Consider the following 26041-nt stretch of genomic DNA (forward strand, 5'->3'; position numbering starts at 1 on the left):
TTTGGCACCGTGGCCATGATAGGCCGGTGGCGAAAGGTCTCTCCCTCCCACACCCATGCCCAGTTCAGCCTGTTTTGCTTTCGTAGGTTATCTTTGAATCCATCATATTCTGGCTGAAGCTAGAGGTAGTTCATGTGCCTCCACTACAGAGATTCTGCAACTGCGGTGTGTGCTGCAGAGTGCTGGAAACGGCTGCGGTTGAGAAGCGCAAGCTGAAGGATCCAGAATCTCTCTCTCTCTCTCTCTCTCTCTCAGCAAGTCTCTATGAATGGATTAACAGCAGAGGGGGAAGGGCCAGTCAAAGAATGCCGAGCTCAGCTGTTGCAAGGGCAACAAAAGCCAAGTTTGGCTGGTGGAGAACACACATAACAATTGTTCTGATTCATTTTAAATTGTATACCATGAACCACTTTAGGCACATATGTGGGATGGCAGGGTATGTTTTAAATTAACAGCAAGCCATTGGTTTCTCGTTTCGCCTTCACCCAGAGGAAAGGGCCCTCAATACTGGTGGGCTTCAGGGGTTCCTAGCTCTGACTAAAATCAAGTGGGGGGTGCTTATACGTGGCTGTACTACTAGCAGGTTAGCAGACAGTCCCTCGTCTAAGTTTTAGATTAGTATTTTAAAGCATTCCTTGAGCAATTGGCCCAAAATGAAATGCCAGCTCATTCAGGGGGCATGCCACCTGGCTTCCAGGGGAACAGCCAGTAGAAAGAAAGACCAAGCAATTACTATATTCCACCCAACTGTCAAGTTTATTTCCGATATTCCTGAATTTCTGACATGGGAGGATGTAACTGTACAAACTCGTAAGCTACGCAAGGTGTGGGACAAAATAATTTATTAAAAATCGCTTCTGGCCAAGTCCTCTCACCCCCTCCCCTCAGCATGGAACATACATGCAAGGCATCGGTCAGAAGTGGGGCTGGTTCCATCACTTCCTCAAGGAGAAGCGTGCAGTGCTCAACCTGAATAAACTCTGTATGAGGTGGAGCAGCCAGCGTGGATCCAGATACCAAACTGCTGCTATGAATGCCTCTCGCCCTCAGTTTGCCCACTGGGGAATGTACCTCACCCTGGGTCTGGAAGGGTCTGGCCACTGTCCTCACCCCCACCCAGTGTTCTCTATAATGGAACCCCAGACGTGGTTGACTACACCTCCCAGCATCCCCAGAGGCAGTGGCCTTGGGCTAGGGGGGCTGGGATTTGTGGGCAACCGCATCTGGGACTCCCTGGTATAGGGAACACAGCTCCTGGCTCAGATGCTGCTCTTTCCCAGTAAGGAAAGTGACATCTGACAACATCTCCTGCAATTCAGTAGCTGCCAGATCCCTAAAGGGGGGGGGGGGAACTGTTACAATCTAGGCTTAAGAACTGTACAGAGAGAGAATTACTCTTCAGTGCTGCAGAAGGAAACTGGTTGGGGTTCAGTTAACAGGTTCGTGCTTGTGAGCACATCTGGGCCCAGCACTTCCCTAGAATTTATTATTATTATTATTATTTTATTATTAAATGCAATGTTGTCTCTCTCAAAAACAGCAAGTACACCATTACAGGTCAGCAGTGGTAGAACCCTCAGGCAAGAAAGCATTAACTTTTGAAGGAAACACAGATTAATAAACCGGTGTGTGCAACATTCTTGACATACTGTAGCTTGGACTCTGCTTACTGCTTCAGCTATCCTGGATCGTGCCCTTTCATCCTCCATCTTCTATAGAATTCACACACAGAGAAGAAAAAACATTCTTCAGTTATGAGAGGAGGTGTGACACATGTCCCTCAATGGGCAGATTCACACAACTCCAGAGCTACCCAGTGGTGAGATCCATGGACTTAAGTCTTGGGAATAGTCAAAGTTTAGATCCCTGGGCACTCTGAGAACGGAGCATTGGTTCACTTACCGTGAAGGCTTCTTCTGGTTGCTGCGGTCAAGGCCATCTCGATGGGTTATCTCCCCCTCACGTGCTTCAGAGCAGGACTATATTAATTAGCTGAAAAACAGAACAGTCTAGAGCCTGAGTGGGATGATCCTGCCCAGTTCTTACAGGCCAAGTTAGGAAGGAGACACTGACCTATAGGTGAGATCCAGAGGCTGGAATACAGTCTACGTTTAAAAGGATGCCCCCAACTAAATCCATAGTAAAACTGACTAAGACTATCAGGTCTTATATGCCTGAAATGAGTGACTCAAGGAACGACCTCCCAGGAGCAGAACAAGAGCAGAAAAAAGGTGGGCCGAGATGTTCTATTTTTCAGCTAATTAACATAGTCCTGCTCTGGAGCATGTGAGGGGGATAACCTATCGAGATGGCCTTGATTGCAGCAACCGAGAATGACATCCTTGAAAAACCCTGGTTGCAGGGAGTAATTCTAGTTTGCAGGAAGACAGCAAGTTTGCATGATCCATTCCTGAGGAGAAACACACCACCCCAAAGCAGCATTCCTCTATTATGCTGTTGCACTTACTCACTTAAAAACAAACCCACCCACTTGTGGCAAACTTGGGAGAACAAGAAACTGAGTTAAATGCCGAGAGATCCGCCCAGCCTGGGAAATGGAAGTTCTTCTGCCTCAACATGTGTTCCACCTCTAACGCCAATCAAAACTGTGTGATCCGAAGACACATTCTGCTTTGTTTCTGTCGGTGCCATTTAATGTCCTGTCACGGCATTGGTTGCAATAGCTGAATACTGCAATACGTATATTACTGTTTAGTTTAGTTTAAAATTTTAAACAAACCAATGGGGAGGAAAACCAACCAGAGGAAGTACAGAGGATGAAAATGGAACGGCGCATTCCCTGCTGCGCTCTCAGGTTTATCAGAAGCAGGTACCTTGATAAAGAATGAACAACTGCAGAGGAATGACCAGAGCAGGGGACCTTATGGCAACACGTCCCGCCTTTCAGCTGGATCTTGGAGGCGTTAAGAGCTAGAAGGCAGGGAGGAGAGAGAAGCACAGGGCACACACACCTGCCAATGAGATGACAGACATGCAGGGAATGGCCGAGCTCAGCTGCTGGCCACCTCAGTGTAAACCCCACTGGCAACTGCTGAGTGTCCTGGAGTTTGTGCTCCAAACCCTGAATAGGAACAAGGGAGACTCAGTGCAACAAAGTCCCTGAGAAAGCAGCGCCTAGAAGCCTCGGCAGCGATACAGCCCTGCTCAGAAGTGAACGGCTACCAGGACTGGCAAAGGGCCAGGAGCACCTGCTGAGGGCCCGAGGCAACACAGGCAAAGGGCTCAAGCCTTTTGCTCCCCTGCAGTATGGACAGCAACAGCGGTGAGGCAGAGTCCATACCTCCAAATGCACCCCGTTCCCGTTGCTCTGTGGCCTCCCTCCACTCCAGCGTGAGTGAGTGCAATGCTTTTGGCCATTGCCGCTGAGGATTATGGGAGTTGCCATCAACAACATCTGGGAATCCCTGTTAGAGGGTACCCTGATTATCAGTAGCCCAGTCTGTTTTATCTGCCTGCTGATGGACTGCAGTCAGGAAAGCCAGGAAAACAGGGAAGAAGCTGCCATGGAGAAAAAACTCACAAATTTGGAGGAAGGATTGAGATGTCGCCTTCCTGACAACCAGCCCACTGAAGAGGCCCACTGTGGAGGCCACAGGCAAAGTTGTACTTACGCTCAGGTTACAGTGAACACGTTAACAGGCACAATGAGGCCAAAAAGGTTGATTCCAAATAAATCTGGCTTAGCACGCAAAGACTGCGGCAACTAGGGATGGCAAATGGGGCCCGAGTCAGAGAGCCAATGAGGGAGGAAATGAAATGCTCCCAAGGCAAGAGGAGATGTGGCTTTTAGCAAGCTGGCTGTCTTCTGGCCTCAGTGCCAGTTTGTAGTGCTGTGAGGGACCAGAGGCTGTCTGGGACAAGACTGCCAAAAAACAATGCGCTCGGCCTCAGCAGGATGCGGCCCCCACCTTTGCCCAGAGACTCTTCCAGCAGCAAAACCGGCAGGAAGAACCAAGCCCCCGGCCTTCTGCCTTCCTCCACATTCTATGGCATGTTGGAAATGCTTGATCTGCTTCTGCTCATAAGAGTCTGGGCTTAAGGGGGCGGGGAAGAGAGCTTTGCAAAAACTCAGCTAAGCCAGAGGCCCAGGAAAGTCTTGCCCTGGGCACTCCTGACCCTCTGGGTCTATCAGCACGTCTTCTTCAGCTTGTAGGAAAAAAATTAAAACCGACGGGTCGAAGCCCCCCCAACAACCCCCTCGAGGGTTTGCATTCAATGCTACTTCTAGTTGCAGGCCGGCTGCTTTTCAAAGACCAGAAAAACCATCCAGTGACATCAGAGCTGCTCTTTCTCCCCCCGCCACACACACACACGCACACACACCCCCGCCTCTCCCCAGCATGGAGGGTCGTGGCAACCCCCTGCCTGGCTGGGCCACCAGATGTCCCCCACCTAGCTCCAGCTCAAAGAGCCATCGATTGGAGACCGCCGCCAGGGCTACGAGAGTTCAAAGCCGGTGTTCATGCTGATGGCATAGCGCAACTTCTCCCGCAGGACGCTCTTCTTGCTGTAGTTGGGCAGCTTCAGGAGGTTGAAGCAGGTCGAGGACGTGGGCAGGCGCCCGCCGGGCTCTTTCTTCCGGATAGTGAAGAAGCCTCGCAAGACACTGCCCAGGGTGTCCCCAGTGTCCTGGGAGAATAAAAGGCTCGTTTGTTTATTCAGCACAGCAGCTGGGGGTGTCTTCCGTGGACCTGTGCATCAACACACAGTCCAGCACGTGGCATGAGTTTGTGGGGTTATCCTCCCACGTAGACCCCTAACCTTGGCAAATTCGAGAGCAACCTGCACCGACACCATGGAACCGCTGCTTGCTCTGAAGCCGAGCAAGAGAACCAGAGGGACACCGGCTCCAGAAGATAACCGACAATGGTTCTTCCTTACTGCCAGTTGATTCCCAGCCCAAGGCGGTCAGTCTCCTTTTTTCTCCAGTGGCTACTGGTCAGAGCTCTCTCAGAGGCCTCCAGGGAAGAACTGAACACACCCCTCCCCTACTCTCTATAGGCTGATGCCCAGTAAACCCCCCCTGCCCCTCACTCTGGATTGGGCCACAGGGATTTGATTTTCCTGGGCTTTCTTCTTTATTGGGAGAAACCCACTACAACATGTGCCCAAGATCAGACAAAATTGGGGTTTGCGAGGACAGCATATGAACGTGAGACTACATGTGTAAGCACTATGAGATATTCCCTTTTGGGGATGGGGCTGCTCTGGGAAGAGCACCTGCCTATCTGCAGAAGGTTCCAAGTTCCCTCCCTGGCAGCATCTCCAAGATAGGGATGGGAGAGACTCTTGCCTGCAACCTGGGAGAAGCTGCTGCCAGTCTGTGCAGGCAATACTGAGCTAGATGGACCAAGGGTCTGACTCAGTATAAGGCAGCTTCCTCTGTCCCTAGCTCATTTCCACACTGAGAATTGTAGTTACTTTAAAGAACGTGGGCACAGCTGGGGCTACCTGGCAACCCATGGGCTCAACCAAGATGAAAGCATATTGATAGGGGGCACAGAGACCCCATCCCCTCCGTGTCCCAGGCAGCACACCTGATCATCTGATACTTCCACGCAGCGGATGGAGAAGGGAGGCTTGAGGTAGGCAAAGCCCAAGAGAGGCGGCCTGGAGCAGCTGGTAACAAACTGGAACCGCAGACAAAAAGACAAGTTACTACAGGGCAGCTACGGCATATCCCAGCACAGGAGTAACATTTCCCCCTAAAGCCGCCAGCAACAGGAGGCAGCCCAGTACGCACTCCAAAACCACGCCAGGCTGCATTGGGAGGGAGCATCAGCCCTGCCCCTTGCCAAGGAGCGGGCGCCAAAGGGACCCCCTGGCTTTGCCTCTAGGACAAAGGCCACGAGGAAGTCCTTGCTGGCTACTAGGAACAGGAGTTGGCTACCAAGCCCAGCCAGTGTTTGTGGCCACCAGTTAAATCCAGCCCTGCAATGCCTCCCAAGGGCTTCTTCTCCCTTCTCAAGGGAGACAAGCAAGGAAATGCTTGTCCCCCTGTTCGTAAGAGTGCCGCCCACCTACCTTGAGAAACATGGCTCTTTCATCAGGGCTGAAGTCATGGGCAAGGATATCCCAGAGCCAAATGATAACTCGGTGGCTGCCATGGAAGCCCCCGTAGTACACGGTGTGTTTCCTGTGAGAGGAGACAGGCAGAAAGGTTCACATGGGTTCCCAGACGTTGTTGGATTTTAAAACCCAATGGCCTTTGGCCATAGTGGCTGGGGGTGATGGAAGTTGTATTCCAATCGCCTCTGGGGACCCAAGGCTGGTAGATTCAACCCATTGCATCTGGTCTGACTATTCTCAGGGACCAAGACTGTATTGACAAGGCCTACTCAGCTTAGGCCCCCCAGCTGCTTTTGGACTACAACTCCCATCATCCCCAGCCACACTGGCCAATAGCCAGGGATTATGGGAGTTGTAGGCCAACATTTGCAGAGGGCCAGAGTTGAGCAGCCCTGGTACAGACCCTACAAGAGAAGCAGGAAGTTGGTTGGTCCCCAAGGATGCCCAGCTCCCACTTCTTAACCTGTGGCAAAGTCTCTCCCTCGATTAGGCGGCTGAAATGAAGAAACCCAGGGTCGGGGGGGCCAGGAGGGAGGAGAAGGGAGAAAGGGGCAAGAAAGGGGAGGAGTTCTGGTCTTGCAGTAGCAAGTGTGGATTATCCACTTTGCTAAACAAGATCTGCCTTGGTTTGCATTTGGATGGGAGACGATATGCGAGTGCGGTAAGGTAATTCCCCAAGGGAACCGTTCCGTAGCTTAGTAATAAGAGCATCTGCTTTGCTTGAAGAAGGTCCCAGGTTCACTCCCTGATGGCATCTCCAGGTAAGGCTGAGAGAGATTCCTGCCTGAAACCTTGGAGAAGCCGCTGCCAGTCAGTGTAGGCAATACTGAGCTGGACAGACCAATGGTCTGACTCAGCCCAAGGCAGCTTCTGGTGAGCCCAGCCCTGGGCGGAAGCCAAATCCCTGAGCGAAGCATGTGCTCAAAGAGGCCACCATCGGCTCCTTCAGAGTCCCCCTCCCCCAGCCGCCCTCTGACGCTGGTGGGCACTGAGAGTCCAGCAAAGCACAGAGTCGATGCCACAGACCCCACCACGCCCACTGGGCACAGGATGCGCCCCCTGGCTGCTGCTGCTGCTGTTCTGTCACGGGGCACCACCAAAGGGATCCCCTCCTTACTTCAAGTCTTCCAAGTCGATCTCGGCGTTGTCGCCCGAGATGAGCCGCTGCAGCTCGGGCGCTGAGAACATGCGGATCCACTCGGGCTTGATAATGGAGCGGAAGCCGCCGATGAGGGCGGCTGCCTGGCTCTTGATCTGGGTGTGCATCCGGAAGTGAGCCATGAGGTGGATGTAGCTGATCCTGTGCGGGGAAGGAAGGGAGACCGAGGGCTGGGCATGCAGCACGTATGTGTGCCCCCCCCCCCCGCCCCACTCCCCCGAGACGTCCTGGAGCCACTGGATTGCGCCCGTCAGTCAGAGCATCACCAAACTGATCTGACAAGTCTTGCACACACAAACACACACACACACACACACAAAGTTGAGTTCTTGGGAAGTCCCACTCCGTTCCCGCTTGCAGGACACGCCGAGGGGCTAGTCTAGGGGCCCTGGGGCAAAAGGATGGCCTTGGTTGTGCTTACTTGTTCTCATTGGTCACAGGGATGGTTTTCCCCCCAGGAACCAGTTCGTGGCAAACAAGCTGGAGCCAGAGAAAAACAAAAGATGGGTCACTCCTTGTGCCGAGGAGGCAGGCCAGTGGTTAACCTTTTAAGACAGATGTCCCCGGATTCATGCCCTCTGGGAAGAGACACATGACGACACAGAAGTCCCGCCCGTCCCTCCAATGCGTGTGGGTAGTTTGTGCTAACCCTGTGAGGCTTAATGCACTTTGCACATGCTTAGAGAGACAGAGAAGAACAACTCCAAACTGGCCGACAGAGAGAAGCAGGGAGGCCTACCTGACCCATCACATCTTCATCATAAGAGAGCGTCAGGCCCAAATCGCCGATATCCCCATCGTAACGCTGAGTGTGGGGAAGAGAAAGAAAAGAGGTTAATTCTGGAGGCTGTTCATTCTTGGTCTACAGGATGTTTAATGGGTAACCATCAGGACTACTCTGCACACTCTTTAAAATGAAAACAAAAACATTCTGCACCAAGGAAAATTCAGGAACGAGTATAAAACGGTGGCAGTTCCCCCTCTCTTCTCCTCTCTCCAGGGCTGAGGCCCCTTCCTGGGAAGAAGGTGAGTCGTGCCCATTTCCGAAGCTGCATCATTCAGCAGCCAGGCCGTGAACCCCTCAAAGGACTCTTCTCTCTAGGGAGGCCAGGGGTAACTCAACACCAGGCTGGAGAGGGCTTGCAAAACGTGCATCAACTCCAGCCTGAGGGGCTTCCAATTCCAAACTCAGCATGGCAGGAGGGAAGAGGAAACGGGAGACGCATACGAGGGCTTTGGCGTCCCATGTGGTTGAAAGGGGTGGCAAGCGATTGGCCAAGGAAGCCCAGGACTCCTTGCAAGACAGCCCAGCGCTCATCAGGAGAGGTCTCCCTGCTGCCCCGGCTAAAAGAGGAACCCCCTCAGGAGCTGACAGGTGGCAGCCAAACCTTGATGGAGGTCAGGTTTTTGTAGAACTCTGAGTCGAGTGAGGGGAGTTCGTCCACGGAGCTGTAGAAGATGCTGTGATGGTGCCCAAGCAACTGGCTCAGGAAGAAAGATGCAAAAGGGACATCCACGACTATTCCCTGCAGGCGGTGGGAGAGGAATGGGAGAGAGAAATTCGTTTAGGAAGCAGAGAGCTGCCTCCCAGTCCCAGCAACAGAATTATCCAGGGTGGGGGGTGTTGTGAAAGTGTCCTTTCCGCACAACTGGAACACTTTAAGAGGCACGCCCAGATTTCTCACCACAAGAACAAAACCCACCGTGGGGCCTCTTATGTTCCAGCAGCAGCCAGTCAGTTGCTTTCAGGAAAACCTACCAGCGTGGACTGAAGAGAAGAGCTGCCCGCCCCGCCCACCCACCCGCCCAGCACCAGGTCTTCAGGGCCATCCTGCTTCCAATCACGGAGAAAAGTTCTCTGGTACAGCTACGTCCAGGTGCTGCCTTCCTACCTCATAAACAGCCTTCCCCAACATCTTCCCGACAAACTCAAAGAGCTGGAGGTAGTTCTCATGGATGTAAGATGTGGGGGACGGATACAGCCTCTCGTCGCCACTGGTCGTCTAGCAAACGAGAGAGCAACACCAGTCACCACCACTCAACCCTCCCGCCGGGGACTGAGCAACAAGCGCAGGGAGCCGATACCTTGAAGAGGTTGAGGGCCGGGTCAAAGACCTTCTTGATGATCTCCTCCAGGAACTCTTTGAAGACGCCGTCTTGGTCGATGCCGGCTTCGTCCACCCCCAGGTCGTTCACAAACTTCACCCGGATGACTCCCTTCATAGCATTCTGGGACAGCTGGCGCAGCTGTTCATACCCGTCCTGTGGGGTGGAGGTGACAATTGACTCCCGCGATCTGCACAAAGAGGCCCCTTTCAAAGTGGCGCTTCTCGTTTATTGAGCGGGGGAGCACAACAGGCCCTCTCCAACCCCAGCAGGCAGCATCTCTCCCATGGCTAGAGTATGCACACAAGATCGCCCTCTGACTGGCAGGCAGTAGGAGCCTTCTGCCTTGGCCTGGCTTCCAAAGTTAAGCACTGCAGGCTTAGGAAACTGCAAGTCAAGAAGCTGGTCAAGAGCGGCAAGGAGTTATTTTCCGTTACGTTGCTGGAGAAGCCACTCCACCCACCCACTCACCTCCAGCATGCGCGAGCGGCGGATGGTGATGTGTGTGACGTGAGGCGAGGCAGAGCTGGTCTCCACAAGCCCGAGCTTCTCCTTCTCTTTTGTCACCATGTTGCGAAAAAGGAGGACCCTCTGGAACGCCCAAGAGAGAAGGCCTCTTAACAGTGCCGTGGGGCTCCCTTCCCAGGAGGCTGGCCAGAGCGAGAGCCTGAGCAGACTGGTCAAGCCAAGTGCACCCAAGGAAGAGGGCCAGGCATTCAGCAGCCAGGGCTCAAACAGAGGGTGTCATTTTTTCAAAGAGTCTTCAGTACCCATTTGCTGCCATGACGGACACCAGGGGGAAGTCAGGTCTAAGCAGCAAGGCAGTCTAAAGATGTATTACCCACGTGTTGAATTAGATTGGGGGGAAGTCTTGGATAGACGTGTGGAATTTAAACACTGAAGCCGGCGTATATGCACGTCGAAATGCCTGTTTTTTGTTGCAATTCCCTCCTTCTATGTTTTAATTTACACAATAAAATAAGGTCTGGAGAGAATTAATCCAAAGACGTGCATTCAGCATCCAAAGCAGAAACAGAGGGGGCGGGAGGGAAGCCCTTCCCTGCCTTGCTCGGCTCTTCCTCCAACCCTGACAGCCACTTTTGGCTGGAGGGCTCCATCACGACCCTCTTCCACCCCCCCCCCCCGAGCACTGCGCCCCAGCTCGGCGCCCACTCACGTTTTTGTGGGGGATGACGTGGGGAACGTACTGCAGGACCAGCTGGGCTCGCTTCCGGTCTTTGTCGAGCTCCTGGAAGAGCAGACTTGGCTTGAGGTCCCTAAAAGAGCAAACATTCATTCTCTTTTATTTAGTGTCAGATCTCTATACTTCCTTTCATTAAAATAACCCCAAGGCAGTTTACAGGATCTCTGAAAAAACACAAATATATTAAACACTTCAGAGAAATATTGAATTTCAATCTTAAGAGTAATATTTACTAGCAACCCATTGAAGTTAACACACATATACACAACACCACAACATAACAATGTGCAGAGCAGTGGCAACACAGAACAGGGCCCTCATCTCAAAGCCTGGGCAAAAAGCCCCGCTACAGCAATCCTTCTCAAAGCCTTTATGGAATGGCACCCTCTTTATCTACCGAGGAGTGGATGCCAGCTGTTTTGACGTTAAAAACATTAAATCAGTTGTGAGGTGGGCAGCTGTGAGCCACACCACAGGAGTTCCCACCCTTGGGTCCCAAGATGGACTACAACTCCCATCATCCCCAGCCACAATGGCATTTGGTCGCCAAGGTTTCAGACTCAGGGGTCTTTCCCAGCCCTACCTGGAGATGCTGCCAGGGAGTGAACCGGGGACCTTCTGCGTGAAAAGCAGACACTCTGCAAGTGAGCGACAGCCCCATCCCCTCCGGGGAATATCTTACAGGGCTCACTCATGTAGTCATAGGAACATAGGAAGCTGCCATATACCGAGTCAGACCATTGGTCTATCTAGCTCAGTATCGTCTGCACAGACTGGCAGCGGCTTCTCCAAGGGTGCAGGCGGGAGTCTCTCTCAGCCCTCTCTTGGAGATGCTGCCAGGGAGGGAACCTGGAACCTAGATGCTCTTCCCAGAGCGGCTCCATCCCCTGACTGAGGGGAAGATCTTACAGGGCTCACACTTCTAGTTTCCCTTTCATATGCAACCAGGTGGACCCTGCTTAGTTGGGGGACAAGTCATGCTTGCTAGCACCAGACCAGCTCCCCTCCAAATGCAAACCAGGGCAGAGCCTGCTTAACAAAGGGGACAATCCATGCTCGCTGCCACATAACCAGTTCTCCTCCTCTTACTTGCGCAACCAATGGTCTTCCGGAGCAAACCGCCGCCGGCAATCCCGTTCGTACAAGACCATCAGCCAGCCGTGGACGGAGTGGAAGAGCTCCAGGGTCTCTCCCTTGGCGTTCTCTGTGGCAGAGAGAGAAAGGCAGGACAGAAGTGCCCCCAAGGGCTGCTCCCCTGGCCAACGGAAGGAAGCCCTCCCCGCCCCTTGCCTCGGTTCGCCTTAAGTGGCTCACCTACAATCCCGTCCCAGATCATCTTAAAGACAAAGGAATTCAGGAAGGACGAGATGGTGACGAGCTCCTCCAGCTTGAAGGAGACCTGTTCTTCGTAGACTTCGATATCGTCAAGGATTCTAGAAGTGGGAAAGAGGACGGCACAGGCCACACAGTCATCATGCGAGCTCGGCTCTTGTTCCCCCAATGGCGACCCCACGGCCACTCCCAGCGCCCCCGCCCTCCAAGCCCCTGCCTCTTCCCATGGCCCCCCACTGTCTGAGGTGCTTGGGGTGATTAATCCACACTTGAGGCTTCTGGAAGACCTCAGGATGCCACAGGAGACGCAGGCTGAACACTACTGAAGCTCGGCACTCCTCAGCACCGTGGGTGAGGCTGTCTGCCTCTTCCTTTCGCCTGGAAGGCTTTCACAAGCGGATTCCACGTCTCTAAAACCCACTGAGACACAAACACCCCCCTTGCTGGCTAGAGACCTACGTGATGAGGTGGCGGGAGCAGTCACAGAAGAGCATCAGCATGGCCAGCAGCCTCTTCGACTCCTCCGTGTCGTTGTTCAGGCACTCCAGGAAGAGCTTCAGGCCTCCCTGGGGCCCCAGCTCGCAAATGAATGCCCACAGCTTGGGCAGCAGGTCGTCCAGGTACGTCAGGCCTGCAGAGGGGAGGAGGAAGCGCTGGCAGGAGCTAGAGGCAAGGGGCTTCTGCGTGCGCCCCATGGCAAGAGCCACCACGAGGCCAAAGAGCTGCTCTATAAACATCGTTTTGCCTCTGCACAAGACAGCCACCACCCACCTCTGTTAGAGGGTTAGCGTTTCTGGACTTTTCAGACATATTGGCAGATGCCAGGTCAGACAAAAAGCTCCACCCCAGTTTAAGAGTTATATTCTGGACAGCTAACACTTCAGAGAAGAAGAGAGATATTCCAAGGAGGAGCAGGTTTTCCAGGAAGATCAAGAAACAGCCTTCGCCAGCTACAGAAAATACAGAGGGCAGACCCTGTTTCCTGGGGTATCATCACCTGGTTTCTGCAGCCGAAGCACCAAGAAAGTGAAGCACAAACTTCAAAAAAACCTTATTGAAATACCGAATTCTACAGAATGGAGCAATGAAATGCACACCAAATACGGCTTCTGTCTGAGAACCAACCTATCGGACGGGACTTGCATTTGGAGACTTTTGGATCTTTGCTAGTTTCCAATATTTTTTAAGGACAACTTACAAACACATTCTTTCTCAAGCATCGCAGGAGGGACATGGATAGGTTTTTTGCTTCCTTAAAAACGGCTGCCTCCCTCTCGGTACGCACACATCTCGCGTTCCCCAGCCACCCACCCCCAGAGCCCACCTGTGAGTATCTGCAAGCGGATCTGGGTCAGGGTGGTGAGGGCCATTTGGTACAGCACGCAGATGCTGCAGACCTTCTGCACCTCCGCCGAATCCACCCTCTTGCCGCCCACAGGTTTCAAAATGTTTCGGACAGACGCTGATTTCTGGAAGGCGCGCTTAAAAAGATCTGTGGGGAGACAGAAAGGGTCAGAGACAGATTCTGGAGAAAGAGGCAGCTGGTACAGCATTGCTTAAAGGAATCGGCCGGGCCTCTTTGGAGGTCTATTGGGTTCTGCCCCTGCAACCCAAAGGAGGCTCATCTCCAGCTTCAAGGTGTCCCCCACTGCAAGGGGCCACCATCAATCCTGGCCTGAGCCGAGCCCCCCCAACACACAGGCCAATGTTCCCTCCTTCCTGTCAACACAAGCTCTTCCCTCCAGAGGGAACAGAGCCGCAGACGGATTCGAGGCTTGCAGGAAATCGCTCACTCATAGGAACATCGGAAGCTGCCATATACGGAGTCAGACCCTTGGTCTATCTAGCTCAGTATTGTCTGCACAGACTGGCAGCGGCTTCTCCAAGGTTGCAGGCAGGAATCTCTCTCAGCCCTCTCTTGGAGAAGCTGCCAGGGAGGGAACTAGGAACCTAGATGCTCTTCCCAGAGTGGCTCCATCCACTCGGCAGCAAACATGCCAGGAGGAGACACAAGGAGACCCACAGCCCTAGGGGACCTCTGGGGCCTGCCACACACTCACTCACTCTTCATGGGCAGGCTGTTCTGTGGGGAGATGGACGGTACTGGGACGTGCAACGCTTCCTGGTTCTCCTGCAGCTTCTTGCTGAGAACGTCGCTGAAGAGGGTGCGGATCAGGTGGACGCCCCACAGGTGCTGCAGCTGTTTGGTGAGCAGGGGCATGGACTCATTCAAGCTGCAGGAGAGGCGAGTCACAGGACACACAGCAGGGAGGTTTTCATTGCATGGCACGAGCCGTGGACAAGGAATCAGTGTGCCCATGTATAAACTTGCCCCTGACAGACAGCCTGCTTGTCTGTTTCAAAAAGCTGCCACAGAAGAAAGGCCTACATAGAAGCTGCCATCTACTGAGTCAGGGCCTTGGCCCATCTAGCTCAGTACTGCCTACACTGACTGGCAGCCGCTCTCCAGGACTGCAGGCAGGAGTCCTTCCCAGCTGTGCCTGGAGATGAACTTGGGACCTTCTGCAGGCTAAGCAGATGCTCTGCCATGGAACACTGATGGCCCTCGGGGGGATCTCTTACAGCAGCAGCCCTCGCTGTGCCCCATCCAAATGCAAACCACTAGCGGGGACCATTCATGCTCACGACGGCTGCAAGACGGACTCTTCACCCCACGAGTCAACCTGGAAAACCGGAGTGCAGTGTAGCCTCCACCAGGCGTCTGCAAGGGTCCTTACCCGTAATCCACCGTTTGGGAGAACCAGCCGAGAACCGGGTGCCAGTGCGTGAGGTTGGACTTCTTCTGCGAGACGTACTTCTGGCAGTAGGAGAGCATCTGGATGAGCACGCTCACAAAGTGCGCCGTCTCCTCCTCCAGCACCTTGTTGTTCAGTGAGCCCAGGTAGACGAGGTTCCCTGGAAAGAGAGCGCAGCACAGGAGCAGCGTTGAAGGCGAGGAGCCGGGGAACAAGCGCTTGCGCCTTCTGCCAGGAGGCGACTGCTGGTCGCAGCCAGCCACCGAGGAGTTGGCGGCAGAGAAGAACGCTCTCCCAGTCGACACCAACGGTTTCATTCCATTCCCAATATTTATGTACCCCACCTCTCCAGTACACCACGGCTCAGGGCAGCTCACGGCATTAATAAAAGAGATACAGTATAAAGTTGAAAAAAATAATAAAACAAGTTTTAAAAACCAGGCTAAAACCACATTTAAAGTTACAATTTGTGAAGAGTTGCCAATTAAAAGTGATTTGTAAAGAGCTAAAAACTAAGAACTAAAAAAGCTATGAGAGATGAGCAGCAGATAAAACATTCAAGGGCCTCTCTAGAAAGAGGTGTCTTTGTTTTTTGAGAACACTGAGGGAGGGAGCAGGGCGAAGCTCTTCCGGGAGGGCGCTCCAAAGCCAAGGGGCCACCACCAAAAAGGCCCAGTCTCTAGTCCCCACCAACTAACCAGATCTCCATTAGTGGAGGGGCCCGAGCAGTGCCAAAGATGCCAGATGGAGAGCACTGGCAGGTTCGCCTGGGGGCGAATATCAGGACAGGTACCCCGGGGACAGGTACCCCGGCCGCAAGCCATGTAGAGCAAGACCTTTTATCATAGTTATATTCTGCGTTTTAGCCTGGACTGACTCCTGGAAGTGGCTTACAACTGAAATGCAGACAGAAGGCACCATAGGGATGGGGGACAGGATGCAGGAGGAGAAAGCGGCAGGGAGACTGCAGGGCGAGCCAAGGGGGAAGCCCCAGCCCAGGGAAGCAGCCTAGTCTCCTCTGGCCCGTTCTGCAGGCCACTTACCCAGGAGGCAGAGTGTGTGGCTGCCTTCTAGACAGGCACAGACATCTCGGCACTGCTCCTCGCGGCTCAAGAACAAGACGAACTTGCGCAAGAGGTCATGGGACTCGATCACTGCCAGGCGCTGCAAGGAAGACAGAATTGGACAGCTTCCCAAGGAGAAGGTTCTATCCTCATCTCCCTTCCTTACTGGATTTAAACACCCCCTTTGGCTCCCAGAGCAACTTGCCAGTGGAATCCACAGAATCTGCTTTCCTCAAGCCAGGTACGGAGTCAGCTAATGCACTCCACTCACCCGACTATCGTATCAACATAGGAGGTGCGTCTTCTCTATGGACACAGCAGGGTGACACACTCTTCACCATTCATTCCTCCTCTCAGTGTCCCCATCTGAACATTTATTTTATTTGTATTTATATTCATGCCCCGCCTTTCGTCCTAAGACCCCAGGGCGATTAACAGCAAGATAAAAACAATGCAATAAAAACCGAATACAGCTAAAAGTTTAGAAAGAGCAGGCGACAGCTCATTGGCCAACAGCATGGAGAATGAAGGCAGTCCTCACTTTCCTCCTAAAGCTTGAGAGAGAGGGAGCCATGCCGGTCTCAGCTGACAGCAAGTTCCACAGCCTGGGGGCAATCACCAAGAAGGCCCTGTCCTGTGTGCTCGACAGTCGAGTCTCAGCAGGTGGAGCAGAGCCCTCCCAGCCAAGAACAACAACATGAAAATAATACTGGCCCCACCTTACAGGGATTGTCATAAGGACTGCAGACATCACGTACATGAAATGTTCCAAGTATGTGAAAAAGTGAAAGAGACACAACGTCGTGCGCTGCTTTCTATTTGTATAGAAATATACAAATTCCTTCCAGCCCTGCCCGGGAGCACATGGGAAGGATAACCCCACCAGAGATGTCTCCAGGCAGCAGGCCACGGAGGGTTTGCCTGGAGCGGCCGCTGGCCTCCAAGCTCATGACTCCCAGGCTCCGAATCCTGCCCTCCAAGGGTTCACCTACCTCCGGCGTGAGGGTGGCCAGGTGGGTGGCGATGGCAGGCACCGACATGATGTGGATCAGGACAGACCGCAGGAGGTTGTCTGAAAACTGAGCTGCGACCACAGGCCTAGGGAGAGGAAGACGCAGGGAGGGAGGCCTTCAGGCGTGAGCCTTCAGGACAGCCCGCTCCCTGCTTGCATCCAGACGGACAACGGCTCTTCGGCAGCGTTGTGGCTTTTGCATGGTATTCTGGGGGACTGAAGGGGATTTCTCCTGAATCAAGAGACCAGAAACGGCAGACAAGCTCCCTTGAAGGCTAGCTTGGCCCCGCCATCACCCCTCTTCTCCCAGAATGCCTCCACAAAGGGCAACTGCAAAGGCCAGCTGGTAGGGCTAGCACTCCACTTTAGCAGCCTCAGACCCTCTCCAGAATCCTCTCCACGACCCAGGGCAGACGAGTTCCAGGCCACCCACAAGCAGGGCATGAAGGCAGCAGCCCTCTTTTGCCCTCAATCCCCGGGATCAGGTATGCTGCCTCTGGACATGGAGGCTCCATTTCACCACCATGGCTCTTAAGCTTCTGAAAGACTCCTCCACGCATTTGCCTAATCCCCTTTTAAAGCCATCTAAAACGGGCAGCTGTGATCACGACTTGTGGTCGCACATTCCAGACATTAAGGGCACAGAAGCATTTCCTTGTAGCTGGTTTCCTGAACCACAGCTTTGCCTACTGGCCTTACCGCAACGCCAGAGAAAATACTGCTGTCAAAGTGCCTTTGGAGAGGGATGGTCTGGATCTCGCCAAGCCGTTGGTTAGCAAGATCTGGGGAAAGGAAGGAAAAAAGTACACATGAAAAGAAGAGCCCAGGACCAGAACGAGGCGGCAACGGGGCCGAGAGAGAGAAGAGAAGCTTCCCTTCTGAATTACTGATGCTGGCCATCATTTAGCACCCGCTGTCCCCAGGGCACAGGAAGAGGATTCTCTCACATCCTCACTGCATCCCCGAGAACAACATGCCGGTGAGCACTGGCAGCAGTCGCAATGCACCTGCTACCAGGGTGCGGAAAACACATTTCCTTTTCTCAGTTTAACGCTTCTTCTGCAAGGAGACACAAGTCAGACGATCACCACCACTGAAACCCAGCACTCGGATCTTATACTACTGCTTATATACACCGCTTTCCCAAAGCGGTTCGGATAGAAAAGTAAGTAAAATAAGATGGCCCCCTGTCCCCAAAGGGCTCACAATCTAAAAAGAGACCTCAGCAGCAGCCACTGGAGGGATGCTGTGCAGGGGATGGATAGGGCCAGTTGCTCTCCTCCTGCTAAAGAGAATCACCACTTTAAAAGGTGCCTCTCTGCCTAGTGAGCAGGGAGAGCGTTGGTGTCAGAGGTGGGCAGACTTCAGAGCACTGGAAGAGTCCTTCCGGGCCAGGCCCAAGAAGGACCACCTCATCCAGCATCCTGCTTCCCACAGTGTTCCACCCGGTGTTTTTGGAAGCCATGCAACCAGGAGAGGAAGGCCTGCCCTCTTTCCTGCTGCTGCTGCTGCTCCCCTGCAACTGGGATTCAGAGGCATCCTGCTTAGTGACTGGCAGACCTGTCCTCCATGCATCTGACTAGATTGTCCAGGGTTGTGGGGTCCACCTGGTTCTTTTACTAGAGATCCAAAATCAGGGCCAATGGGAACCAGGGCGCTCAGGGGGCTCCCATATGCCATGACGCACACACTGGTACAACCTTCCTATACGCTGATACAAATCTCCATCGGAGTCATGCAGATCAGATTTGAACACAAGACCCTAAAAAGCAGTCACTAGAACTGCATGAAGACCTGGTCAAAGGCAACTAGATTTTATTTTTTTAATGGAATTTTATTTGCCATTGTTAAGCAGCTGGAAATCAGAAACCCATGCCGCTCCCTTGCAAACCACCCAGAAAACTACCAGGAGAGGTCCCGATCCGTCCACCGCTGCCCTATGTGAGCTGAAGACCTGGCTTCAGTATTACTAACCAAAGAGGAAGCCCTCTTGCCACGCTTTCAAAACAGCATTTAAACACAACAACATACAAATAGCAACACACACACACACAAACCTGGAGCACAGAATAAAATCCCTTTTGGTTGAGATGTCCCATGATATTTGCGCAGATATGGTTCATGGCAGGCCGGAGGGTTTCCCCTGCAAAAGGCAGCAGAAAGGTCATGACGGTTTCTCCAAAGCCCTGGGGAGCTGGGGCCAGTCAGTACTATAGAGACGTCAGGATAGATGGATTAGAGGCAGCTTCCAGTGTCCATTCCCCACTCCAATCTTTGCCTCCTAACTCTGTGATGCGAGCCACAGCACATGACCATGCATTTCCAGTGGTGGCCCTCATTCATGTTACTCTTGAAGTGAAATTGTTTTTTACAATGGTTCTAAAATTTGTCTGGAAGGGGCCTCAACAGGCCTCTTGTCAGAAGGAGCCCCCAAAGGCTAGAGCCGAGGAGCAGCTTTCTGTTGCAGGGAAGACAAAAGGGGACCCTCACAAAAGGACAAGACTCCAAAACCAACATGCAGTGCCCAAGAGCAAGGCCTTGGAGAGTACCGTCCCCCATCACGTACCTTTCCCCCGCAGTATCTTCCAGGTGGACGTGTCTGTAAAGGTCACCAGCATCGTGAGGTGCAGGTTCACCAGCTTGGAGTCTTGCAGGATGTCTGGCTGGAGAAAGAAGCGCCAGCAGCGTGAAAGGAAAGCCCCCACCAAAGCCACAGAGTGGCAAAGGGACACAGGATGGGAAACCGAGCCAAGTCTGTACCTTCAGCAGCTTAAGAAACTCACAGCAAAGCCACAAAATGTCCTTGACTTGCTTGATCCACAAGAGCGTGAGCTCCTTCGAAAGTGCTAGTGACACATACCACACCTGTGAGCCAGACAGCAGGAGAAGACACAGTCAGGGTTGCTGGAGAACCCGGGGGGGGGGGGTGGAGGGCTGCCCCTTCATCACTGCACTGAGGCACTGCAGGGCAAAAGGTCTGGAGGCTTCACCACCACAACTGCCTACTGCAAGAGTTCTCCATCTTGGGTCCCCAGATGTTGGTGGACTACAACTCCCATCATCCCATCACAATGGCCAAAGGCATATTGGGGCAAATATGTTCTTATGCCGATTGGTTGAGCTGATGGGATGACTGAATGCCTGTGAACTTGCCAGCTTCTCAGGAAATTGCACGATGAGACACTTAACCAAGTTCTGTGCTCCACCTCCCTGTTCTATTTGGCAAGACTAATTCACTGACAAAAGCACAGGCACACACTATTTCTGTGTGACTCCCCAAGAAGAAGGTCCACTCACCTTTGGCTCATTCTCAGCATCCATGCTATTAAGTATACAGCGGCACAAATGTTCAAATCTCTGCAGGGAAAGGGAGAGAAAGAGAGAAACCAAAGATGGGATGGGCAAGAAGAGGTTTTTATGACATGGTCCAAGTGTCTCTGCAGGGTGGAACGTTCCAAGCTTTTTTTATTCTTCACATCCCAAAATATTTACTTTTCAGAGTATGTCAGAAGAGTGAGACAGCGTAAGGGTGTCAGCCATCCTCAGAGAAGCCTCTCTGTGTTTCTAGAGGGATCATGATCTGGGAGCGGCTCCCAATGGTAAGGAACCCACTATCTACCTCCCCAAGGGCAGGTAGTTCTGCTCCCTGTCAGAACTGGGTGCAGTTGGTTCACTCTGTCGCTCTGAATGCAAAGACACTGCTGAATTACCCACTTCTCCTGGAGAAGGCTGACTGGAAGGAGATTCCTACAGAGCAGGGACTCACGGAGAGACACAGCCATGCTCTCCACCCATTTTATTGTTTCCTCTCCTTGGGTCTCCCTCACTCACGAACGTGAAAATCCCAGACCAAAACTATGAAAGATGGAAACATATTGCAGGTAGGTTCCAGATCTCACCCACACTACCAAAAAAATCAAAACCCCAGAAAAAGTCCTTAATTCCCTAGAGAATGCAGAAAAACTCTCCCATTGGAAAAGCATGGAAAACAATGCCTTCAAATAAAAAACTCTGGCAGTTTTCTCGGGTACCTTTACGGACGGGAAGTCTGGACTTCCACAGAATAGTGAAGAAACAAAGAAGCTATGTTGTTTCCATTTACTGGATTTCTATTTATGTAGGATTTTCACAAAACTAGCTTAAGAACTGAAAAACACAAAAATATGAGCACTCGGGATCTTTTGGGTCTCTCTCGTTCAGTCTCCTAGAGTGTGTCTTTTTAGGGGTTATAGGCAGCAACACTATTTCATGCTCAAAACAAAGCAGCTGTTCTGGTCAGCAGCTAGCAAGGAGTGAGGAGAGAAGTGGATGGTCATTTTATGGCACAGGAACAACGTTCCCTCTAATTTTTCTCCTCTCTATGCGTGGAAAGGGTTTGGTTCTGGGCGGCAGGATCAAGGCAGTATACGCGCACCAAGTACAGTCCGAATGGGGCCTTCCTGATTCAAGCTGAGTGCGATCTAAAATTAACTGTCTGGAAATCAAAAAACTTGTGTGCGCATGCCTTAGAGGGAATACTGTACAGGAGAAATGCTTTCAAGCTGCAAGCCCATTTTACGACTAATTCCAACAAATTACTACTTCATTACAACTAATGAAGTGGAAAACCAACCATTCTTTATACGGCACAAGGGCCCCTTCCGGGAGGGGGCCACAGCTCAGTGGCAGAGCCTCTGCTTGGCATGTTGCTGAACTACAACTCCCATCATCCCCAGCCACAATTTGTCACCACATGGGATGATGGGAGTTGTAGTTCAGCAACACCTGGAGTGCCACAGGTTGGGAACCCCTGGTGTATCCAGTTCGGAGCTAGAGGGACCAGGGGTCTGACTTGGTAGGAGGCAGCCGCCTGTGAGCAGGCAGAGCCGAACCCGGCCACAGAGGTGGCGGCGGCGGCGGTGGCGGCAGCAGCAAACCTCTTTGTCCTCTTGGAACCGGAACACGAAAAGCAGCTTCCTGGAAGTTCTGAAGATCGAGAGCGCAGACGTTTTGCCACCGGCAGATCCGTTTGCCTCAAAGAAATCGTCCACTTCTCTCCTGCCAACAGGAAGAAAACAAATGACGGCCGGTTTCCGAGCCCTGCCCAACTCCAGAGGGTGGCCGAGGCAAGACGGACAAAGGGTCCTCCCGAGTCCCAGCAGCGCCGCCGTTCTCACCCTGCAGGGAGCACCCAGAAGACCCGAGGTGGCGGGAAAGGACCCTCCATTGGCCCACTGCACTTCTTCTAGGTCCAGGATGCCCTAGAGCTGGCTCCGATCCAGGTGCTGGCAAAAGGCTGCAGCTCTTCGGAACCAACCGCTCCCCACCCCGTCCAGCCTCAGCACAAGAATCCCACACACCTGATCGCCCGCTGCAGCCAACAGCGGCAGAGAAACCTCCGGATGAGGGCCTGGATCTGCACGGCTGCCCGCTCTCGCTCCTTCAGCCCCCTGCGCTCCTCGCGGGCCTGGCGGGCTTTATCCAGGAACTGGGCCTTGGACGACTGGCCAGCGCTGAACATTTTAGCAAGCTTCTGGCAACAGAAAGTGAAGACAAGGAGGGTGAAAGCGCGCCATGGGGCAGCGGCTGCAGCACGTCCACTACATTGGGAAATGGAGCCCTTGGTGTCCTACTGGGATCCTTTTCCGCCTTTACCTCCAGGCTAGCTGTCATATGGACATCCTGCAGTGTCTCTGTACCTTTTAGCTTCACCCCAAATATCCAGGGTGGACACACCACTCAGTGGCTCAGCCAAAGATGGGCAACAGACCAGCTGTTGTCAGGCTGTGATAAAACAGCGTCAGCTATTCCATGAAGCCATGATGTCAACCATGCTTTGAGAACCGGCTTGCCTTAGTCAAATTCCCTTTAGAAACTGACCCTTGTGTTTTAATCGTTGCCGTTACTTTTGCTTTAGTCCTAGCCCATTTACAAGAACAACTCACTGCTCCCACGGGCTGGAGCCACTCACCTGCACGGCCTCCAGGCCACTAAGCAGGGAATCATTGACCTACTGGGAAAGAGGGCATTTGGCTTGGTTCAGGCTGCTGAAATGCCACGAAAAAGCCCACCCAGGAGAGCTCTTGTTGTGGGCATCTGCAAAGCTTAAGCACAACCGCAGGCTTGCAGCGCCATTCTCCAAAGTCATTTGGAGAAGAGGAGAGCTGGTCTGGTGGTAGCAAGCAGGACTTGTCCCCTTAGCTAAGCAGGGTCTGCCCTGGTTGCATTTGAATGGGAGACTAGAAGTGTGAGCAACACTGGAAGATCTTCCCCCTCAGAGGATGGAGCCGCTCTGGGAAGAGCATCTAGGTCCCAAGTTCCCTCCCTGGCAGCAGCTCCAAAATAGGGCAGAGAGAGATTCCTGCCTGCAACCCTGGAGAAGCCACTACCAGTCTGGGTAGACAATACTGAGCTAGGTGGACCAAGGGTCTGACTCGGTATATGGCAGCTTCCTATGTTCCTGTTTTATTTCACCCATGGGAAATGGCATAAAGGGGTCAAAGTAGCATCCGGGCCACTATGTGCCTTAAAAAGGGATATCACACTCACCTTGAGGATGCCCTTTGACCGCCCAAGTGCCAGTGGTCACCTGTAGACAAACATGCTGCAACCTCCTCCCTCTGAGCTGCGCCCTCAGCAAAGGCCTCCTTCCTGTGCTGCAGAGAGAGAACAAAGTTTGTTTCCAAGCACTGCAGGAGGCTGCATTCCGCAGGGGCTTCTTATGCTTTCCTAAGCTACGCTTATCAGCCCAAAGATTCAGCAGACAGACAGAAGGGGGAGGAGGGCTGGAAACCTAAGGAGTACAACTCATGGAGGCCAAAGCACATTCTTGGCGAGAGAAACGTATCTTGCACAATCAATCCCACTTAGCGATGAAGTGGAAGAGGACTATGTGAGAACCGTCTTAAGGAAGGTTTTCTTTCCTAACAGGGAGAGGGAGTGAGAGCGCGAGACTTGCAGTAGCAAGCATGAACTGTCCCCTTTCTAAGCAGGGTTTGCCTTGGTTTGCATCTGGATGAGGGACTATATTTGAAAGCTTTCAAGTGCAAGGTATTCCCCTGAAGGGATGGGGCTGTAGCTCAGTGGGAGAGCATCTGCTTTGCTTGAAGAAGGTCCCAGGTTCAAAGCCTGGCAGCATCTCCAGGTAGGGCTGGGAGAGACTCTTGCCTGAAACCTTGGAGAGCCTGAGTCACTGCCAGACAGTACTGAGTCATTTGGACCAATGGTCTGACTTGGTTTAAGGCAGCTTCCTAAGTATTACAAAAGGAAAGCATCTGTAGGAAGCAGGATGCTGAATTAGATAGACCCTGGCCCTCATCCAGCAGGGCTCTTCTTATGTTCTAAGCCTGTCCACCTGGCCCGGGGCGGGAGGGGGGGGCAAGCAGTTAAGGGTAAGTAAGATGAATGCATACTGATTACTAGGAAATAAAAGTGTGCCGTCAAGTCAATTTCGACTCCTGCCACCCACAGAGCTCTGTGGTTGTCTTTGGTAGAATACAGGAGGGGTTTTCCATTGCCTCCACCTGCACAGTATGAGATGATGCCTTTCAACATCTTCCTATATCGCTGCTGCCCAATATAGTACCAGCGGGGATTCAAACCGGCAACCTTCTGCTTGTTAGTCAAGCATTTCCCCACTGTGCACTACCAGATAAACACTGGTTACTAGGAAGCCATCATTCAGAAGTCACAAAACTGATATCAGATCAAAATAGCACATCATCAGCACAAGCTGTGCTCCCAAGGGTCGTGCAGACAGACACACAGCCAAATAACTCTGCCTACAAATGAAATACATCTGACTCAAACTGCTGGGCAGATCTGCAGAATTACTGTATCTAAACCACATTTATGTTTCGAATGTGCATCTTTCCTTCAAGGACCTCAGCGTAGCATCTGTGGGGATTCCCCTTTTATCTTCACAACAATCCTATGAGGTAGGTTAGACCAAAAGAAACCAGGCCTTCCTGGCGAAGTGAGGTTTTGAACACAGTCTCCCCAATCCTAGATCAGCACTCTACCTACAACACCACACTGGCACTCCAGCTCAAACCCTGAGGCATGGAGAAGAGGTCACGAAAAGAGACCATGGGTCAACAACATCCCCTGCTAACCCATGCAGTGTTCCCTCTAACAGGGATTCCCAGATGCTGCTGACTACAGCTCCCAGGATCCCCAGCTATAATAGCTTTTGCTTGGGGATTATGGGAGTTGTAGTCAACAGCATCTGGAATTCTCATTAGAGGGAATACTGGACCCATGGCAGGCCACAGCTCTCTATGCCCCCTCCCGGAGTGGCCATCAACAGCCCCAGGTGCAGGGAAGCAGCTCTCACTGCATGCTCAAGAGAGCTCTTGAACACTTTGGGGGCACATCTACATGGATGAAGTAATCGTGGAGGCCACAGAGTAGCCTGGCGTGGCTGAAAAGGATGGCTCTCTCTCTCTCTCCTGGTTAGTAGGGGGAGAGCAAGCAGCCCTCTTCAGCCCAGTAGAGCATCCCTCCAGGGGTGGTGGCTGCAGCTGGGGGGGGGGGGTCCTACGCCCCTCCTTCTATCAGGAGCCCCTCTGAAGCACGGAACCCGCCTCTCATCCTCTTGGCTCTGCAAACCACTTGGACGGCTGGCTTGCTGAAAGACCACCCATCAAGGCCGGCATAAACAACGGGGGCCACACAGCAGGCGGTCCCTGGCTCCAAGGCAGCCTCTGTCACACCGGTAAAGCACCCACTCTTGCTTCACTTAGTCCTTTCGCCGCATTTGTGGCAAGCCCCTCTCTCCGCCGCAGGCATTTCATCTACGAGAGAGGGAGGGACACTGCTACTGATGATGGTGATGACCACACTGGCCTACCTTACAAGGTTGTTGTAAGGATCCCAGCCAGTGAATGCTTGTGGAGTCCTTTCGGCATTTCAAAGTCCCATCAACATGCTATTACACTACTGCTGCTGTTGTTGTTGTTCTCCCGCCCGGCCCCTCACCTCAAGGGCAAGAACAGCGGCTGCTCTCCATCCTTCCTGCCTTCCTCTCCTGGACTCCAAGGAGGACTACTCAGAACCATAGAGCCTAGGGGTGGGGGGGAAACACAACACCACAACTTCCGGTCGTTGAAACCATTGAGTTTGGGACACCCTAGAGTGGCACAGAGCCCCAACTTCCGCCACAAGCCTTGTCAAAGCGGCCACCACCACGGAAAGACCCCAGCGAAGTCCTAGAGCGACCCAATCTGTGGAGTGGAGAAGAGGGAACTTCCGGGCTGGCGTGGGCGAATTGGGAGCTCCCCCACCCTGCAACTCACAGAACCAAGCCGCTCGGGTTCCGCCCCTTTCCGGTTCCGACTA

At 52.8% G+C, this 26041-nt stretch overlaps 1 protein-coding gene across 5 annotated transcripts; it reads right to left on the reverse strand.

The window, feature by feature from the left end:
- Positions 1-737: 737 nt before the first annotated feature.
- On the reverse strand, positions 738-25911 carry UBE3B (ubiquitin protein ligase E3B). Of its 5 annotated transcripts, none has more exons than XM_053279807.1 (28): positions 25554-25911; positions 23252-23358; positions 22063-22232; positions 21640-21760; positions 20021-20080; positions 19484-19588; positions 19290-19386; positions 18781-18866; positions 17423-17505; positions 16704-16809; positions 15691-15811; positions 14630-14807; positions 13956-14125; positions 13216-13383; positions 12351-12522; positions 11874-11992; positions 11649-11763; positions 10533-10632; positions 9827-9946; positions 9335-9511; positions 9142-9252; positions 8638-8775; positions 7989-8054; positions 7671-7729; positions 7208-7390; positions 6046-6157; positions 5559-5651; positions 738-4650 (listed from the first exon to the last, which is right to left on the reverse strand). In XM_053279807.1, the coding sequence occupies exons 3-28, from the start codon at positions 22221-22223 to the stop codon at positions 4459-4461; spliced, it is 3213 nt and encodes a 1070-aa protein (XP_053135782.1). In that variant the 5' UTR covers positions 22224-22232; positions 23252-23358; positions 25554-25911; the 3' UTR covers positions 738-4458. The 5 variants fall into 5 exon arrangements, with proteins under 5 accessions (XP_053135782.1, XP_053135781.1, XP_053135780.1 ...); XM_053279806.1 differs by having other exon boundaries at positions 22063-22235; positions 25682-25910; XM_053279805.1 differs by having other exon boundaries at positions 22063-22235; positions 25554-25910.
- Between the last annotated feature and the right edge of the window lie 130 nt (positions 25912-26041).

This window comes from Hemicordylus capensis, chromosome 15, assembly GCF_027244095.1.
Source record: "Hemicordylus capensis ecotype Gifberg chromosome 15, rHemCap1.1.pri, whole genome shotgun sequence".
Taxonomy (NCBI): domain Eukaryota; kingdom Metazoa; phylum Chordata; class Lepidosauria; order Squamata; family Cordylidae; genus Hemicordylus; species Hemicordylus capensis.

Coding starts and splice junctions, on each gene's coding strand:
- UBE3B (XM_053279807.1), bottom strand. CDS start 22,223: ATGTTCAGCGCTGGCCAGTCGTCCAAGGCCCAGTTCCTGGATAAAGCC. Junction 9,512..9,826: donor GCCGCTCGCGCATGCTGGAG/GTGAGTGGGTGG, acceptor TCCACCCCACAG/GACGGGTATGAACAGCTGCG. Junction 6,158..7,207: donor ATCGACTTGGAAGACTTGAA/GTAAGGAGGGGA, acceptor CTCCTCTCACAG/GAAACACACCGTGTACTACG.